Source organism: Trichoplax adhaerens, genomic scaffold (assembly GCF_000150275.1).
Source record: "Trichoplax adhaerens TRIADscaffold_23 genomic scaffold, whole genome shotgun sequence".
In the NCBI taxonomy this organism is placed as follows: domain Eukaryota; kingdom Metazoa; phylum Placozoa; class Uniplacotomia; order Trichoplacea; family Trichoplacidae; genus Trichoplax; species Trichoplax adhaerens.
The window spans coordinates 405,591-426,948 of NW_002060964.1; the positions used below are offsets into that span (position 1 = coordinate 405,591).

General features: G+C 34.1%; 1 protein-coding gene across 1 annotated transcript; it reads left to right on the plus strand.

The window, feature by feature from the left end:
- Positions 1–1,876: 1,876 nt before the first annotated feature.
- TRIADDRAFT_63428 (uncharacterized protein) lies at positions 1,877–8,251 on the plus strand (the record flags this gene model as incomplete). Its single annotated transcript, XM_002117270.1, has 22 exons — positions 1,877–2,026; positions 2,208–2,274; positions 2,551–2,572; positions 4,138–4,179; positions 4,468–4,584; positions 4,681–4,830; positions 4,928–5,000; positions 5,101–5,199; positions 5,287–5,385; positions 5,488–5,625; positions 5,707–5,806; positions 5,881–5,921; positions 6,033–6,155; positions 6,234–6,380; positions 6,469–6,600; positions 6,713–6,780; positions 6,866–6,954; positions 7,028–7,125; positions 7,213–7,300; positions 7,387–7,482; positions 7,567–7,697; positions 7,806–8,251. The coding sequence occupies 22 exons, from the start codon at positions 1,877–1,879 to the stop codon at positions 7,941–7,943; spliced, it is 2,208 nt and encodes a 735-aa protein (XP_002117306.1). The 3' UTR covers positions 7,944–8,251.
- Positions 8,252–21,358: the final 13,107 nt, after the last annotated feature.

Genomic DNA, 21,358 nt, shown 5'->3' on the forward strand with positions numbered 1-21,358 from the left:
AGACACCCCCCAGAGGGGGTCTCTGCTGTTGCGCCTACTGAACAGTGTACAGTCCTCGTGTTCATGAAGCTGAGACGTTGACTTTTGTGGGGTACAGTACTTGAATATACTGTACACTGTAGAGTATTCATTGTGCTTTCCATACAGTACAGTATGGCAAAACCAGTTCTTGGTATTCCTGCATCATCGACGTCTACAGTACATAGTGTAGTACCTTCTAGAAGTCGATGCTATGGGACCAGCCTTCGCTCAACAATAGCAAGCCGTACGGTACAGTACACTGTAGAGTATTCATTGTGCTTTCCATACTGTACACTGTACAGTATAGCAAAACCAGTTCATGGCATTCCTGCATCATCGACGTCTACAGTACATAGTGTAGTACCTTCTGTACTGTAGAAGTCGATGCTATGTACTGTACACTGTAGAGTATTCATTGTGCTTTCCATACTGTACACTGTATAGCAAAACCAGTTCATGGTACAGTACTGTATTCCTGCATCATCGACGTCTACAGTACATAGTGTAGTACCTTCTAGAAGTCGATGCTATGACCAGCCTTCGCCCAACAATAGCAAGCCGTACGGTACAGTACACTGTACTGTAGAGTATTCATTGTGCTTTCCGTACAGTACTGTATAGCAAAACCAGTTCATGACATTCCTGCATAATCGACGTCTACAGTACAGTACAGTATGTACAGTACATAGTGTAGTACCTTCTGTAGAAGTCGATGCTATGTACAGTACTGTACTGTACTGTACACTGTACAGTAGAGTATTTATTGTGCTTTCCATACTGTACTGTACAGTATAGCAAAACCAGTTCATGGTACAGTATAGTACTGTACTGTACTGTATTCCTGCATCATCGACGTCTACAGTACATAGTGTAGTACTGTACCTTCTGTACCGTAGAAGTCGATGCTATGTACCGTACAGTACTGTACTGTACACTGTAGAGTATTCATTGTGCTTTCCATACTAGTGTAGAGTATAGCAAAACCAGTTCATGGTACAGTATTCCTGCATCATCGACGTCTACAGTACATAGTGTACTGTAGTACTGTACCTTCTGTACTGTAGAAGTCGATGCTATGTGTGTACTGTACTGTACTGTACACTGTAGAGTATTCATCGTGCTTTCCATACTGTACTGTACACTGTACAGTATAGCAAAACCAGTTCATGGTACGGTATTCCTGCATCATCGACGTCTACAGTACTGTACTGTACATAGTGCAGTACCTTCTAGAAATCGATGCTATGGGACCAGCCTTCGCCCAACAATAGCAAGCCGTACGGTACAGTAAGGCAACGTCGCGGTACTCTTTTGTCCACTGGGTGACGGATCGTCGGTGAATCACCACCCATTCACCACGGTTGACTGAGTGGTTGAGGTCGACGCCGTGCAGCCAGTGACGACGAGTCGATTGACCGTCCAACGGGTCAAGTGACAAGGGAGTGTGTCGCATCTTGCTTGACTTGACTAGACTGTCGCACGTCAGACGTTCAGCCAAAGCTTGACATTGCAGTCTAAGAAAAAATTCTTTCTTTGCCAGCCAAAAATTTCATTGGCAGCCATTACAGTAAGTGGAATAAAATTGATTTTCCTTCCTTTCTTCCTATTAACTTGATCCATTTGCCATGCAAAGGTAGAAGTATGCATTTTCAAAGAGTTGAAAGAGGATGCATACGTGTTGATTTTTTCTCAATCCTTTTGAATTGAATTCTTCCAGCCACAACAAAAGCAGTACTAATCGACCGATACAATAGTATATTGCATAGACTAGTCGCAGGCTGAGCAAGAAAGTCTGTCCCTTTTCCAACGTTTATGGATCAGTCATTTTTCTTCTGCTTCTTCAACTAGACTAGACATGGAGAATAATAACGAAACCAGCTCGGAAGATCAACCGATGCATGGCAGTGATGTGGAAAAAGAATTGAAAGAGCGAATTCAAGATCTTGAACAACATATCAAGCATCAAGATGACCGAATCACCATCTTGGAAACGGCTTTAGCTCGAGTTTGCCGCTTAGTCGAATCGCAACCAACAACAACCACTACAACAACATCATCATCATCAAGCCAAAGCCGTTCAAGTCGGCCAAGTTCAACCAGTCGTCCTCGCAGTAGTAAGAAAGGTATCCTGATGCATAATACTTTCCACATCTATCCAAGAATGAACTTGCCTTTCAAATGACCAGTTATTGTCTTGCTTGTTATATCACGTTCTACTTGACTTAACCAGTCAGTTATTAGGCAGTCTAATGGGTCATCCATCTCTTCTATGCCTACTGTAGCCTACTTTATCATGACTTGAAAGAGACTAATTTTAGTACCCCCCTCCAAACGTTGTTGTTTCTACTGTAAAATATCACCCCTAAAAAATGGAAAACGATACGTTACTTTTACTATCTATACCTACCCGATCGATCCAGTTTTCCTTGAAACTGCAAGCATATCGTGCTGAGGATAAAAGGCTATAAATCAATGATATTCAATTTGAATGAATTGTTGAGATAACTTAATTATGAATTACATCAAAAGAAAGAAAGAAGAAACACGCCAGGTCTTGCCCATATCGTTCAAAGCCGTGATTGAATTAAATTCCACTTGGTTTCATCACCAATGGGTCTGATACAATCTGTATCGAGTCCATCCATAAACAAGATTGAATCACTTTGCACTTGATTGCTACTGCAAAGAATCGTCAACATGACACGTTGATCAATGCACAGTAAAATCAAGGCAAACCAATCTATCCTATCGTTCCACCTTTGATGGCTATACCTTTCAGCAACAATGAAGATCACGATCAAGGTGAAATATAGAAAACTTGGCTTAATCGCTATGTCTGTTGTAGTCATTGACGAACGTAGAAACTGCATGGACGGATTCATCAAGCAATGGAAGGATATTCAGCGCCACACCTGCATTGGCACCTTTCTATTGAGTGCTCACGAGTCGTTAATTGAGTTTTAATATCCTACTGGAGAGTGTTTTTCAATGATAATCACCTTATCCTTTTGATGATCATCAAAATAACTCCGATAAAATAGTCTAATAGCCATAACTCTTTGAACTGGCGTTTTGTTAGCTATTGAAAGAAATGAGTAGTATACTTTAATTCCATGAATTGTTTCACGCATTAATCTACAAAAGATTTGCGTCGTCTCAGGTTTTAATCACATTGATTACAATATTACCGCAGATATGGAATATCGCACCGGGAATGTATTCATAGTGCCTAGTCTAACTTTTCTAATACTATCCTAACCAAATTGAATTCCCGGCATAATGATACTCCTACAGCAAGTACTGACTGACACTACCTATCGTAACGCGGATAAAGTTCATCCAATTTCAGATTCAACTCTACATGACAATTGCCATCACATCCTAATGTATCATAATTCGTAAAGCAATAACGAATTGCTTTACGAATTACCTCATGTTCATTATATCACCATAATACTCTTTTATCAAATCATGCTCGATTTCTAATGTTAACCACATTAATGTATCAATTACCTGAACTAAAATCGACCCCTTCTCAAGTAACATAGTAATAATTATTTATGGTAAACTTGACCAAGTTACTGAATGAAGTTGAAAATAGTGTGAAAGGGATATTAATATTTAATTAAAATTTATTATACCATATATATAGTTTATTGTCTAATTCAATAATACTTTTTAATTACTATAGCAGTAAGTACACCAAGCAAACCGTCGTCTGAAAGTAAAATTAGCACACCATCTTCAGCAATATCAAGACCAAGTACTGCTACAAAAAGGACTACCACCACACCCGCAAGTGATCGGTCGGCCAGGTTAGTTGATCAATCAGGGATATGCAGTACTGTACGTAAGAAATAGTTTATTAATAGACACGTTAATAACATGCCGTCTATATTTTTACTAACTGAAGGCGACAATCCTACTATACAGAATTAGTCCAGACATACTGTAGACCATCATTTGTTGGACAATGATAGAAATTAATTATCTTAATAATAAATGTGCAGATAGCAATTGATGATGTTTATCGTAGCTACACGTTAACTTCGTGAAAACGTATTGTTTTGATCCTTGTTGTCTTGTATTTCGGATTCCTTCAATCTCGATATCCAGCAAGAAACATACAACAAGCAAGTTAGCAAAAAAGCATGTCAGGTATGTCATAATACAAATATTGATTTTGTATCGAAATGCTACTACTGATAACTTAATTTGCGCTTAGTTAACCCTTTATTATACACTATAACAAAGAATGCTATCTAAATATTTTATATTTTTAATGATTTAGTTCACATAGCACATCTTCAAAGGATGCTGTTGATTCTAAAATCGACCTTGGTTAGTCCTTAATTAACAATTAATTATTGAACGAATGACTTCATTTTTGACAAAGGAATAACTCTATAAAACATATCTGACCGCTTATACTGTAGATGAGCAAAGCATTCGCATTTATCTACGTGGTCGTCCAGTTTTACTATACGCTCCAAGTTCAACATCTATACCTAAAGAACCTAAGCCTATTGATGCTCCTTCTGAGGCCCTATCGTTAGAATGGGTGTATCTTTTTTAGCGTAAAAAGTTATCTCTGATGCATAGTACGACATTTTTGCCAATTTACTATTGCTATATCTTGATGAATTCCTTGACTTTAAGCAGCTTTGGTTATCGAGGCAGGGATTCGCGCGACAATATCTATTTGGTAGGCGACGATATCGTCTACTTCACTGCTGGAGTTGTTGTTTCTTATAATCCTTCCACTTCAACTCAACGTCATTATCTTGAACATACAGATGACATTAAAAGGTATAAGTTAAAATTAAGAAAAAATCACGTCAACGCTTACTATATCAACTTATCCATTCCATTTATTAACTGATTGATCTTTGAATTCGCTAAATAGCTTAGCTATCCATCCGGATGGAGTTACCATGGCATCTGGACAGGTAGCAGGACATGAGAAGAATGCTGGCAAGGTCAGATACGTTTATTAGATAGCTTATTATCAACTCTAATACATAGATAGCCTAATTGGTTGGATTTGATAATAACGATCAACTTTATTTTGCATATCAGCCACATGTACGTATCTGGGATTCTAGTACCTTAAAGACTATAGCTGTAATTGGTGTGGGTGAATTTGATAGGGCTGTAGCTTGCGTAGCCTTTAGTAAGGTAATGATCATACTTTTACCAATACAATTCTCTAATTGAACTGAAACCGTAATTTTTCGCGTTATTTTGATTATTCGTCAATCATAGTCAAATAATGGAGATCGTTTAGCTGTTGTGGACGAATCTAATGATCACGTACTGTCCGTTTGGGAATGGAGAAAGAAAAAGAAGCTTTTGGACACCAAGGTAAGTTGCTTAATAAAATTTATACCATCTCATCATTACTACATACTACCTATGTACTTCTTATATCCGTTGCTAACTTTCCATTTAATCCTTACGACTTAGTCCCACGGTGAATCAGTTTTTGCTGCATCGTTCTTACCAAACGATCATGATGGCATTGTGACGTGTGGTAAATCGCATATCTGTTTCTGGACCATTGATGATGATTTAAGAATTTCAAAGAGAATGGGAATTTTTGAGGTAGACGTGGATCATTTTACAATATTTTCATTTTATAGTGGTTTCTTCTTCTAACGATATCTACGACGCCTATCATTGCAGAAACATCCTAAACCGAAAGCAATCCTTTGCCTGGCCTTCAATGAAAATAATGATGTTTTATCTGGAGATAGTAACGGCAATATTTTTGTATGGGGTGCAGGTACGAAAATAGACGATATCATAATTATAGCAAATAGTCAAAAATAATAACTAGGTGGCCTTATGATAATATAGGTGGTAATCGCATAACTGAAGAGCTTAAAGACGCTCATGAGGTAAATTTCTTTTTTCAAATGATCTTACAGCATTGAGTGTATAATTTTGTGAAACTATGATTTTAATTCTCAGTATTTTTGTAAAATATTGACTAAATTTGAAATTTACAGGGCAACATTTTTGATTTGGTCGTATTACCAAATGGCGAGATTGTATCTGGTGGTGGTCGTGATAGGAAACTAAAACTGTGGGACTCCTCATTAAAAGCTATTGAAGATGCAGAGCCAGTTGAAGTACATAACTAAATTATATTTAAATATGCCTTATATTGAAATTAATTTTGTAATCGTATATTACCCACTGATTGATAGCTATCTGAAGAAATGGGCGCACCTAGGTGCATAGCACCTATTAAATGCGATGATGGTAGATCATTCGTCGTCGGCACAGTTCGCAATCATCTAATACGTTGCAATAATTTATTCTCAAGTGAAAGCGATATAGAGTATATTAATCAGGTGAATGACTTTTATGATTGGTGTTACTGCTTGTGATAGTAACTGTAATATGAAAAGATTTAACTGATGTGTAATTATTTTCATCCAGGGTCACCATGACGAGCTGTGGGGCGCTGGTATAAATGCTGCTGGAGATAAATTCGTTTCATGTTCTTATGATAAAATAATTTACCTTTGGAACCTGGAATCGCGCGAAGTTATCTGGTCCAAATCTATTGAAGTTTGTACACTCTTGTATCTTACAATGTCAACATTCTTGACTTGTTAGGGCTTTAGTTAGCTATTATGGAAGCACATACTGAACTAATTATCTGCGCCCCATAAATTAACAGGAAGGAGCTCAATCAGCAACGTTTAACCCCAGTGGTGATCTAATTGCAATTGGAACTATTACTGGAAAGTAAGTGTTGACTTGCAAGCTTGTAGCTTTTTATTAATGCTTCTTCAAGGACATAAGTCATTTACGCACCTATTTTAATTTTTAGATGGTACGTCCTATCGAGTGAAGATGGAGATATTAAAGCCGAATTCACCAGTGGACCCGAACAACTTGACGTTCTTCGATATTCTCCTGGTACACCATAGTTACTAGAATTGGCTTATTAATAATATCGTATTTAGTAACTTGACTTTAACATTCATTCCAGATGGAAAATATATTGCAGTTGCCTCGCATGACAATTACGTTTATATCTATTCTGTTGCTGATAACCCATCGGAATACAAATTGGAAGGAAAATGTTCAGTTAGTGTTTTTAACTGCAAGATATGACTCTATTTTTATTCTAATTGCAATTCTTAAGTGTTCTCTTCTTTTGTTTAAAAATATTAGGGCCATTCGAGCTTCATCACTCATATTGATTGGTCAAAAGATAGCAATTACTTGCAGAGTACATCTGGTGACTATGAACTGTTATTCTGTAAGTATACGAGACGCGCTCGTTCATATCGATGAAATGCTTACAGTTTTATTACGACGAGTTTATTGTGGAAAAATATTTTATAGGGGAAGCACCTTCGGGTTCCCAAGTAACTTCTGCCATTGCTATGAGAGATGTTGAATGGGAAACAGTTAGCTGTGTCCTTGGATATTCTGTTTGCGGTAATGCAATAAGTTAAACTTAAGGTGTCAATTTTATTTTATGATGAGTTCACTATCTGATATTGCCGCTACATACGTATGCAGGTATTTGGGCTGAAGGTTCTGATGGTACTGATGTCAACGCTGTTGCGAGGTCATTTAACGGTAATTTATTAGCTACTGGTGACGATTTTGGAATGGTAAATTTATTCAAGTACCCATGCAATCAACCAAAGGTAAGGCGCTTCATTGCTACAACCATGCCACTTATATTTAATTCTCTGTACTATATGGTCATTGGCTAATGCTAACGAAGTATTGTTTATTTTCTTTTGCATCATTAGTCCTCATGTAATCAGTATACTGGCCATAGCTCTCACGTCACCAACGTATTATTTACTCCAAATGATGCAAGATTGCTGTCTACCGGTGGTCGGGATAACACCATTTTATTGTGGAAAGTTGATAGTAGCAGTTCTTAATGATTTGTTTTACAGTCTTAATATATGACGATAGTTCCAATATCTATATACTACAAGTATTTTATCCATTATCTCATTTGTTTTTGCTCATGTTGTGCTGAACTGAGATAGCAAATCATTTTAATCTGAAATATTATGCAGCTATGCTTATCCTCTATTTTATCTAGTATTATGATTATTCATACTTCCAACAGTTTGTTATCCTTAGTTCGTCCGCTAATGTTATCTGCCTTTTGGAAGTACAAAATGTTTCGGCTGTCGCTCGATATCATTAATCCGGTCAATTTGTAGCGTTAATGATTTGTGATGTGAGTGTTACGAAAATAAAAGCCATTGTTTGTGTACAAGTATAGGAGTTGAATATCAACTAGATATTGTGTGTCGTAGAAGTACGAACATTGATAAAATGCGTATTTCAACATAAGTTAGCGAGATAGAATTAAAAGAGGTTTGATTACGGCCATCTCACTTGTGATGTTGGTAGAACACGTCGAAACATCCACCGGTAACTAAGTTAAACAGCCGTATTGCAATGCAAGTAGTCGGCCATGTGTCTATTTAAACTGACATGTAATGCTTTTCTAACCTTTAACATGGACTTTGCAAACGAATTTCACATTTTACTGTTGAAAGATGACTGAATATATTGACTAGCATAAGTATACTACTACACGAATCATTACTTGTAAGTTTCAATTAGCTTAAATGTATCAATATTTTCATCTAGTGCAGTCATTTTATTAGTAAATAGCTTAAAGGATTTTAGGATAATCCCACTAGCATAATCACTGAATGTGATATCGTCATTTCTCAAATACTAGCTAGCAGAAAACAGATTTGAAGCTAAGTAAATAATAGAAAATATCCTCACCCACGTCAAAATTTTAATTTTTCGAGTTGATTTATTTGAGAAACAAAGCAAATAATTTCAATTTTTGTATCACTATTTATAAATTTGTATTCAAGCCATAAATCTGTTTCTGTTTAATATATGTATACCTGTACTCTCAAGAAATAAAAATTCTTAATCATAAAATTAGCCGGAGTATTTAATAAATAATGAATTAGTTTTTGATCGTTCAGATATATAAATAAAGTACATTAACGAATATTTATAAATAATCCTATCTACATTCTCTATGATAGATATTTAGAAAGATAAGTAACTCTTTGAAAAAAGTAAAAGAACAAATTCAATATTCTAGTACTGGGATAATTGAAATAGATATTTTGCTCTATTGCGATTGTTGATTTCCAAATATTATTGTGCACGCCTCATATTTACAAGATACTCTTGGTAGTAGGTCCTATAAGATCAAGAAATCGGATCAGTGCTAATTGATTTTATGTTTCTGAATGATTATAGCCAAATTAAGTGTAAAGTATTTTAAGAATAAATATAAATTACTATACTAGATAATTTACCTTTAGCACTTCGAGTTGATAATGCTGAGTGTTGCTTTGGTTTAGGTAGAGCAGACTTGGATCGGTAATTACGGTTAGCTGCTTTGCTGTAGTTTGGAATAGTTAATAGTTGTAATTCATCAGCATCCACATATGGCATAGGCGAATAAATTGATTGATTTCGAAACGATGAAATACGAGCCGGTATAATTTTATCATAACTGTCACGATTAAACGAATGCGGAATAGAGCCTAATTGAAGAAAAATCAATCCAAATAGATTACTGGAAATAATATTAGAAAATCACTCCTATCTTGTGACCTTTACAGAGTTATTCTGGCCCTAATATAGTTTTAGAAAGTCATCGATACATTAAGTATGGGCTAGCATGAATACAATTTAGCTAATCACTCCATCACTGTTGTTAATAACCTTAGCTTTACTACTAAAGAAGTGCTGAAGCTATGACTAAGGACATCAAATTAATGTTATGAGAGATGCTAGTAAACCTTATTATGTATTACTATAAACTAAATCAAGGGAACCGCCATAAGTTATGAGCTTCGTCTACCATGTTGAAACTTAAATTACATTTTTAACTGTCTAATTAATCATGACAAGTAGGATAAAGCTAGAGCTGATAGTTTGTGATTTTATACCCGATATTAAGCCAGTGCTCGGTCTACTTCTCGATCTGTTGGACGAATTTTTGTTCTTTAATGTATTCGAATATTGTTTACGCCTTTCAAATGTGGATAACTTGGCCCAATCATCCTCATCGACGACCAATTTTTTTAAAGCTAACAATTTTTCATTTTTTCTTTGTTTTCTGCGATTGGGATCAAAGAAGTAAAAACTTACATGGCTATTTCTACAATATTCCTACTATGTAAACTATGATAATTATACAAGACTATTTTCTATTGGAGATGAAAACTACCATATACTATACAGTATATCGATTGAATAAAATATTTAGGATTGGAGCAAAATGAATCAATTTATGACTATTTGCTGGTAGATTTACAGAATAGCTTACCTGCTCATTTTTGCTGGATAGGTATCGTTAATTTTCCCGGGAGGCTTGTTTTGTAACCATTGCTGTACTACTGGAGGATTTTGGTAACCCCCATTTTGCAAGTATTCTTCTAAATGTTGGCTTTCTGCTCCAACTTCGTTAATGGTCTTTTGTAAAGCATGATGGACTTGCTATAGACAGAAATAATGCAACACGTTCATATGATTGATAAATAGGCAAAAAAAAGCAAAAAAAAGAAAGATAAAACTTAAGATTAAGCGAAAAGTGAGGAGAATCGTTTACCTTCATTTTCTGATCCACTTCATCTAGTATCTTGTCGTATTTATTTTGTAATTTAACGGAAACTGTTTGTGCTGCAGCCTAAAATATTGGGATATAAATTTAATTTATGCCACTATGCATAACTTAGCCTGTCTCTATCCATTCGATAATAAAGTATTGTGGGTCTATATTGGCCATTTACATTTCGCTGCTTTTATTGACTCGATAGCAGGTGACATAACAGACTTTTATTAGCATACTCTTCCAGTTTTATCAGTAGAGTAAACCGATATATGGAATCTATATTTGTATTCTGCAGTTTATATAGACTCAATAGTAAATGATATTAACATATTTTCATTCACAAACACTTTCAACTTCATCAGTACAACAAAATAGATTTCTATAGTGTATACTCGTATTTTATAGTATATTTTAAACTATAATAAGATTTTTTCTCTACAGTAAGCGACACTAGCAAAGCTAATAGCCAACCTCAATTAATGCAGCATTTCTAGACAATCGTTGGACCTTTTCCTCCATTTTACGCTTCTCTTCTTCCAGCACAGAGCATAAAAGTTGCGTTTGGGCCTAGAAAAAGTGAATTTGAGGTTAGTTATTACAGCCCGAAATTAATCTTATAGGTTATCGTTGACAGCTAAATCCTATACGATGAAATATTAAATCGTATTAGCTCTTTTCAAAAACAGCGGCTAACGTTGGCCCATTTATCCTCTTAAATCGATTTATTCGGTTTGTGTTAGTAAATAACGATACAAACCTTAGCCAATTGATGGACTTGGCGTAAAGCTGGGCTATCTTCATCATCGTTATAATCATCGAAATCATCTAAGAATTAAATTATAGAAAATATGGAATTAACTAAGGAGTTTCCAGGCCAACGACAAAGCCAATGAAGTAAATGATTAAGCCTCGCTAATATAGGATTACATGAGAATTAGGAGCTAATAGATGCAAAGATAACTAAAATTATGAGAAAAGGAAGTTATGACATAAGGATTCGCTTACTAGTTAGTTCCTGCATCAATTGGGATAATTCGGAAACGGGCTCATTATTCTTAAGATCATTATTTTGTGCAGGTTGAGGGAGAGAATCATTTGGTTGTTCTTGATCGGAAAATGAATCATCTTTCCATTTAACGCAGTGCCTTCGGCGCTGCACATAGCGAGAAACTTGTTCCTTTTGATGAACTAAATTATTTTTCTTCATACGCATAATTGGTGCAGCGGTTGGGTGGATATTGTCTGATGAATCCTTTACTATCGTAGTTGCTACTTCGGCTTTGGCTTCTATAGCGCTAGTAACGGAAGAACTATGCTGGCGTATTTCTACCGATGATGACTGCATATAAGAAGACTTTCGGTTTTCATCAGCCTTTATATCACCATTTGTTGCGCCCAGAGATAGACCTAATTCTCCCGTTTTTACCCAATATATAGGATCGCCATCTTTTGTACTATTCGGTCGATTTCGAAACGTCCTTTTAGGCTGTAGTACCAATTCATGGCTTTTATTTGAAGGTAATTTAGGAGGGAGGTCATGATTATTAACAGTATTGGCTTCATCTTCTTCTTTTGCTTTGTCCATGATGAAATTGCTTCTAATACTGTTGCCCTTCGCTTTTAATAATAATTTTAAGCATGATGACCCACTTTTGCCATGGCTATGCGCTATTTGCACTGGTGTTACAAAATGTCCCTGAACAAGATAAATATTATCGATGAAATAATTTCGTCTTTCTATAAAAGTAGCTAAATTGTAGTATTTGTCAAACGATTTATCTAAGTTGATCAAGAAACTCAATCATTACGATTATAAATTGTTAGCAAAAGGCTTATGTTAAAATTTGACATAGCATGTGTGTATCCCATTTCACTAATTAGCATCTTGATAGGCTATTAGTTTACGATATACGTTCACAATCTACTAAAAAGCTTCAACATTGAGGACTACGTTAGTCAGATAGATTATGATTATTGAATTATGCTCCATTGCAGACTGGAATTTAGATATAGTTTATTAGCACTTACGTCTTTATTTTTCATAGTTAATGTTGGATCAGCATTAGCTTCTAAGAGGATCTTCGTTAAGGCTGTATGATTGATGGATGCTGCATAATGCAATGGTGTTGCACCTTCTTTATTGGTGATATTAACATCGCAACCTCGCTTGATCAAATAATTAGCAGCATCTTTGAATATAAATCAAACGTATTAGTTTATATTGACTCGTTATAATTGCCATTTAGGATACAAAATACAGTAAAGAAATCAGTGAGAAGATGTAAGCTGTAGAGAACAAATTTCCTTAGTTGCGTTATACTGGATGGCTATAGGTTCGCTTTTAATTTACCTAATTTGCCAGCTAAAACTGCTTCATGTAATGGATAATCTCCATTTCGATTTGGAGTCTCTATGGCATTGTTATAGCGAGATAATAACTTTAATGTTGCTGCCGAGCCAAGAGCAGCAGCACAATGTGCGGCACTAGGATAGAAAATGACCACAAGATCGTTAGTCAATATTAATAGGTGGACAGTTATCACTAATCTAGTTGTATACTGGATGATTTTCAACTTTCATCGTATCGAAGTATTTAATATTGATTCTATTTGTAGCTTGTTATTACCATCTGCCATCTTTATTTTGCTTGTAGGGTGAAGAATAATTATCTAGTAAAAACTGGATACAATTCAAGTGATGATGACTAATGGCGTAAAATAAAGGTGTATTGCCGTCATGATCTTCGCTATCAACACTAGAGTTGCAGTTTCGAAGCAAGGATTGGACGCAATTTAAATGGCCTTTGCTGGCAGCTGTATGTAATGCTAAATAATGTAAGATAAATGATTGTAAGAAAAATTCTTCAAATACAAGGTAGGCTAAGCCACTTCCAGATACTTATGCATACTCTAAATATCAATATTTTATTTGTAAAATATTAGCTATAAACCTGTCAATCCATCAACATCAGCTGTTTCAACATCACATCCGTGATTTACCAGTAAGATACAAGCTTTTGCATTTCCTAAATTTAAAAACTTTGAGGTAAGTATTCATCTAAATAATATCAGCTTCGCTTCATCTATAGATTATAGATAGAAACTTTGTTAAAGCTACTGAAAGTAGATAGAATACTATCTCAGATGAAATAACATAAGATTCTATTTGTATTCCCTCGATGGAATACCATTTTCTTGCCCCATTTCCGCATTTGTATCGAAAATGTAGTATGAGTCTTTGTAAGCTATAGACATGTAAGCTATAGACATGACAATATATCAATAAATTAATCTAAAAGGGAAGTTCTTACCAGCGCCAGCAGCCCACAAAAGTGGATGTCTCTGATCTCTATCTGGCAAGGAAGGCGCTTTATTATCTAATAATGTAGTTAGAACGGCTACATTATTTTCGTTTTCTTCCATTTGAGCCGCATAATGGAGTGGATATGCCTGATGTAAATCCGATTGATCTAATTTGGCTCCAGCTTTAATTAAGCAATTTATGCCAGTAACATTAGATGTTACTACAGTATAAGAAAAAAAATAAAAATTTCTAAATTACTTAACCTTCCTCTTAGTAATGAAAATAGTTAAGCGTAAATTGCAAATCCAAAATTAATACTATTACCTGTTGCCCAATGCATTGGCGTACGAGATTCATCATCTAAAGCATTAACATCAGCGCCAAATCGAAGTAGTGATTTAACTATACCGTTACTTCCTTTCATGCAGGCATAATGTAGTGGTGTTCTTCCTAATTTATCCCGCACATGGACTAAACTCTTATTTACTTTAGCTAATAATTTAACACAGCTACTACGAGTCTGATAGCATGACCAATGTACGGCATTTTTGCCATCACGATCAGTTAGTATTGGATCGACCTGCAATCAATCACGGAATAGATGGATAATCAAGACATACGATTCATGTAATCATAATATAGTAAAGCATTGCTTAAATTATCAATCATCTATCTACAATGATAGAGATTTTACAATATTTTGTAAACTATAATTATCACTAATAGCGGAATGTAGGTATTCGTCATTTCGATATTATCATTAATCATTGCCAAAGAAATATTATTAATACCTCATTTTCCAATAAAATCGTTGCATGATCGTGATTTCCAGCTTGGCAAGCCCACATTAAAGGATTCGTACCTTGTTTGTCTGATATTTCCGTTACACTTTTACCATACCTTTCGATTAATAATTGCAAACATTCTGTAGTTTCGATAGTTGTTGCTGCACGAACAACAACAATGCCATCTCTATCAGCAGCGAAAGGATTTCCTCCATGACTTAATAATAACGACAAGATATGTCGATATTGTAATTCAACTGCTGTTAAGATAGGAGTTACTGTTTTATTTTTAGGCTAAAGTTAAACAAAAAGAGAAGATATAAATTCACATTAGAATCTACCTATGAGTAGAAATTGTTTTTTTAAATTACTATCGGTTTAAAATTACTAATAAAAATAAGATGTTTAGCTTACCATAAACGAATTCGGTGAGGCTCCGGCTTCTAATAATGTACGACATATATTAAAATTATTTCTTTGGACAGCTTGCATAAGGGGTGTAAGACCAGATTTGGCAGGAGTTTCACATACCTTCATTATTTTAAACAAAGTTAAGAATAGGATTTAATGCAAATTGTGCGAGATGAAATCAAATTTATTTATCTATGGAAAGATTCAATAGGATTAAGATAATAAAAGTAGCAAAAGCTAAATTTCATATTCAATCTAAAATCAAGCATGAAATAAGTTTTTTCCTAGGCTATAATTGAATCGATTGTACAATAATCGAATCGTAATAGGATAAAAGTGCTCATTCGCTAATTTAAGCTATAAACAGGATTAAGTTAGGAAGACCATCAGATCATCATTGGATATCATCAATTTTATGCTTATGATGGGAAAGAAATATCAACCCTTACTCGGTCTAGTTTAACATTATGATATATACAAGTGCAGTAATTGATATAATCTTAATTGTAAATAAGATATTTCATTGTCTCGATATGATTAAAATAGAAAATATAAATTTTATTATTTGATGTTATAATTTACCAATACAATACTCAAGATAAAAGGAATAACTTTGTAGCTCAGATCGTAGGAATTGTTGCATAACAAGGCATTTTATAGAGGTGAAATAAAAGAACGAAAAATATAAATTTCCTATTGAATCTTAGCAAACGTTAGCATAATCTTTCGCGATATGGAAAATTTGTGAATATAATTATGCAATCATGATATTGAGGGGCATTATATTTGGATATCACAGAAGGATTTAATTGCGATATGATTTTTAAATCATTTCTGCACTATTAGTATAATAACTACTGTACTTAACTATTTAGCTCACAGGAGTATTTAAACTTTGATTACACGTAAATTTATAGCGGTATAATCGAACAGAATTTTAAACTCCTATCTTATTATCATGTCTGCGTCTAATCTTTTCTAATTATTTTTTATTATCAAATTGTACTGATACCAAATTTTTCTCTAAGATGCATTTATAAGAACTAATTAAAGTGTATAATAAAATTTACTTCAATCTATGAACCCTTACGAAATTTTAAATATAAGAGATCACTGATGATTATTTCCTGTAGTTAGCTGTAGTAAATAGGTTGTATAATCCCTTAGGTTCGCAATTAATAAGTCAAAATTTGAGTAATTAAATATTGAGTAAATCTCTAATGCAACACAATTTCATTTACTCTATTAAGTATAGCCGACTATTTCTACTTCCTACTGCTATCGTACTGCATGTTACTGCTGTAATTAGATGAAATTTCAGCTCTAAAATATCCTACATTTGCGAATATTTGGACTATGATCAAAGACGGAATTGATATTTATAGTCTTATAGTTGGGGCAGTATACAATATCATTTAGTATTGAATCATGCATACCTTAAAATTTCTAAGTATGAGATCTGTAGAGTATAAGAATAGATTATTTTAGCGAGTACTATTTATAAGTTGCATATTATTAATTTGAAGTAGAAGTACGGTGTCATCAACTCCTAATTATTCGAGAAAATGGTGCTTTAATAACTGGTAAAATATGGTTCGAATGAACATTAGGCGCTATTCTAATCAAAATTGGATGATTAATTATTAATTAGTGAAAGTAGTGTATCAAATCATAACTTGCTTATTACTGTAGTTGAAGAAATATGTAGAGACTTGGTCCTTCTATTAACAACTTATTCTTAACGGAGTCTGCGAACATTGTGGGTAATAGGTGTGCAATGGAGACATACGTATTAATAAAAGTATTATTAGATATATAGCCGCATAGTTATAATGAAATAGACAAGGATAGAATTGTTAAAGGTACTATTAGGTTCGTCTAAATATGCCAAACCCTTACAAGAACTGCGGATGTAATATCGAGTATTCATCAGGCATTAATCTATTTGATTCTTAACAGTACAGCGAAAGTAATTTTAATTAAAACGTTCAATTAGTTATTGGCTAAACATACTGTGGAATATTTAAGTGAGGGTTTCAACACATGCTGCATATACTGTAATCAATATAAAACTCAGAATCACCATCACACTCGTAATCAAGTTCGAATCTACATGCAAAACGATGTAATCTTTTAATGAACTAAAGCTAGATACATTAGAAATTAAAGTAGAAGTAAAGGAGAGGTGGCTATCAATGTAAAATGGATGTAATATGTCTCTTGCTGTATCCTTTCATTTAGATATGGCAACAGTCTTTGATAATGAAAAATAACTGATTTCATAGATCCAATGGAAAAATTAAATCGTGTTATAATGTTTTTTTTTGCTTTTCGCTGATACTAAACTTTTATAACAGTTAAAAAAGGCGAACGTGAAAATTTTATTCATGAGAAGAACCTCGAAATGGCTTTGACCTTGCATAGATTCTGTCGTTACTAGCAGTTATAACTACATATCACATAGGCTATCAAGCAACGATAGGAATGAAGGCATTTTCTGCCTTGATATTATAAACTTCAAGTTTTAATAGTTAGGGGAAATATTTTGAAGTTAATCTCTTGCGCACCAATTATTTTAAGATGCATACTGTCAAATGAATATATGAAATTCACAAACCATCATTCCTCAATTCAATTATAGGATTGATATTATACGGTTTCATGCGTCAAAATAAGGAGTAATTTGATAACACTGAATTGCTTCAAATAGACTAGCTAGATCTAATTCTTACCTTCGGATCAACCTGACATAATAAATGAACAGATCTATGGTTATCATTTTGAATGGCCAAATGAAGTGGAGTATATCCATCGCGATCATAAGCATCAACTTTAGCTCCACCGTCAATTAAGAATTGAGTAATATCAGTTTTATCTAGTAGAATAGACCAATGTAATGCAGTTCTACCATAGCTATCGTAATCATTGATATCAAAACCAGCGGATAAAATAAATTCGCAACACCGAAAATGCGTACTATAGCCGTCTTCCTTGGTATTTTGGATACAATGAATCAATAAAGGTTTACCGTCTTGTAATGGCGAGTTGTGAATTACATTTGGATTTAAACCATTAATAACATCAAGTAATGTGTCACCATCACCTTTTTCAGCAGCTTCAAAGAGCTCGATAATATCTTGTTCTTGAACTTCCATTTCTATCGCCATCTTGAATCTTTTTACAGTATTCTTGTTGATGTTAATTTTTTATCAACTTTTAGACGTCGAGAATAATCAATAAACGGCTAATTAACGACTCAGATACTAAGCCGAGAGAAAAATTATTTACACTTTATGAAAATGAACTCCATATTTATGGCCTTGAATCAATCGACGTATTCATCAACTTAGTTTCATGATGATAATTATTCTAACAACATCAACTACAAAAATAATGAAAAACACAACAATCAGGGTGACTTTTCTTCCTTATAGCCGATTTGAATGTAAGTTTAAATTGGTAGATTTTCCTAATTTTTGACTTCTTATATAACACAGGCCAAATTTGACATTGTTCTCAATAGGCTAAATTTATAATTTGTCGTAATGGTTGATAGGATAAATTAAAAATTGAAAAAGTTCTGCCTTCTCTTACTCCAACAAAGTTATTACAGCATTGTATATGAGAGACAATATCGCCATAGCAACATGACCAGCCTATTATCGGATAAATACAATTTGTTGATAGAGCAGATAGCAGCTAGATTGAAACTAAACAAAGGCATCAGGTAAGTAACATAGAAACAAGCAAATGTTTTAATTAAATTAAAAGTAGCATTTATTCAATTGGCTATGGAAATCCATATTCAAATAGGTAATAATATTGTCCATCGCTGTATGAAATAGAGCTCAGATCGTCCATTTTAGAGAAATCCACGAAAAAGATGTGTGACTGGATAGCTGGCGCTAGAAAATTATAGAAATAAGCTCATTGATTCATATTGATATGCTAACTAAGTAAATATATTTTACTTAACAATTGTATAACAGCTTGTTTCAGGCTAATTGTTGAAAAACATCTCTACTACAAAGTAATGCTGTGCATACCTTATATATTGACTATTTCACATATGAACAATGGCTGACTGTCCCCGATGGTCTATTTATCTTCAATAGCCGGCATGGGTAAAGTAGTTACAATCTAATATGCTAAACAAGGCAACTTGATAATAATCTGGTTGGGGTGATAGACCATTTACAGTATCGATAAAATTAAAGGTGGATAAAAGTATCGGTAAGATAGTGGCCAGTAGTAAGAGAACGGCAACGAGTATTGTGAGCGTAAATTACGAGCAGAATTTGATCATTTATAGGACTAACGAAATATGATTTGTTCTATTAAAAGGTAGAGTAACTGTTATAGGATATACCTAGATGTTTACCTTGGAGGCATGCTAGCTAGATTTATCGAGATTGAACTGCCGTTGAAATTTCCCTTTCCTTACAATGACAACATTGCTACAAAAATCTCTCTCCCATGGCTAAAATTGCAAAACATAAACATCGTTCCTATTGTATGATATACTCATGTTTTATTGATGTTAATAATAATAATTAATCGAGCCTGGCTAATAATAGAAAGGGGTATATCAAACTACAGTAGGTATTAGGATGAAAAAATAAATTAGTCATTATGAGCAGGAATCAAATTGCGTTTTCTTGCGCAGAAAAGAGATTCATAATGTCGCTAATAAATGGAAAATTACTGATATACACATTCAGGCTTTTCCTAATAATCTATGCAGCTGAGGTGATGACAACTATATCAATTAAAATACTTAAAATAAACATTCAGAGGAAATTTTCCAGGCTTATGATACCCGTACCAGCAACTACTTACAACAGCAGTTTAATTTGACGAGAAGGCTAGATTTGCAGTATATATTTAAGTTACATATACTAAAATAAGGTGAAGGTAAGACAAGTAGTAGCTGTCTAATGCAACGGATATAAAACTATGTTTTACACAACTTCGATGGAATGCAATTTTCTAGGTAATAATTTTATTTACACTGTAATGTGCATCAGGCGATATTAAAGACCATTGGCTCCAGCATCAAGTCAATGGAATGTAACCTTATAAAAAGGTGATTACAGTATTGGACACAAATTGCCATAGATGAATTTTTTAGCATACGCAGCAGTTATACTGGCTATAGTAACTGGAGATTTTTTGAATTCATGTTAGAAAAATTGTAATGTGGTATTATGATTGAAAGACAATTGCTACAGTGTAATAAAAATGAAATTAAATGTTTACTTATTCATTTCCATGCTGATGAATGTGAATTTTATTTATAAAAATCTGCTGATCGATGGCCTTGCCGACATAAGACTTTTCTATGTTAAGGCTTTAAGAGAAACATGTACGAAAAGGTAGGAATAACTAATAGCCGAGCAGAATGATGATAGGTATTTTGTACGCGATAACCTAGCCAACATTAACTAAAGACGATTTTAAGGATGGAGGTTTCATGCAGTCCATCGCAAGATGAACAAAAAACAGATATATTAGCTATATCCAGTCAAAATTGTATAGCCGATATCTGGCTATTTTGCTGGTTATAAGTATTGCATGGTCATCCGAAAAATAGTATTTATAGATCAAAGCTAATTTGGAGAGTCACAATAAGTATAAAACTTGAATAAAATTAAGTTGTATTATTGGATAATTCTAATTAATAGGCTGCCGTGTCCGGGACTTTTAAGAAGAGTTTTCTCTGATAAGTCTCTGACCGCACCCTTGATTTTATGATATACTGCCACAATATAATCATACGTAAGGTTTGAATGAATGCGGTTTTAAGGATTGCGATCCGTTAACTCAAAATTTGAATTATTAAAATAGATTAAATATCTTATCTACAACTTTTATTATTCCAACTATAATTTACGATTACTTTATTAAGTACCACCAGCTGATTCGCGTGTACTCTTCTGTGGTGTTTACTTCGTATTACAATCTTACTATCGAAGCACAGAATGACTGCCGTTCCCTAAAATTACTGCAATAGTATCTCGTATACCTGTACTCTTGCATTTCATTGATTATTTTATATATATTATTTTAAAGTGAACTTTTTCAATCCTTATGATGATTTCAGCTAATTACAGCAGTTATGTGCTAGGGAGCACAGTGATAGTATGCAGCGTAGAACTGCATGTCTTAATAAAGTAAGCGTTGATTA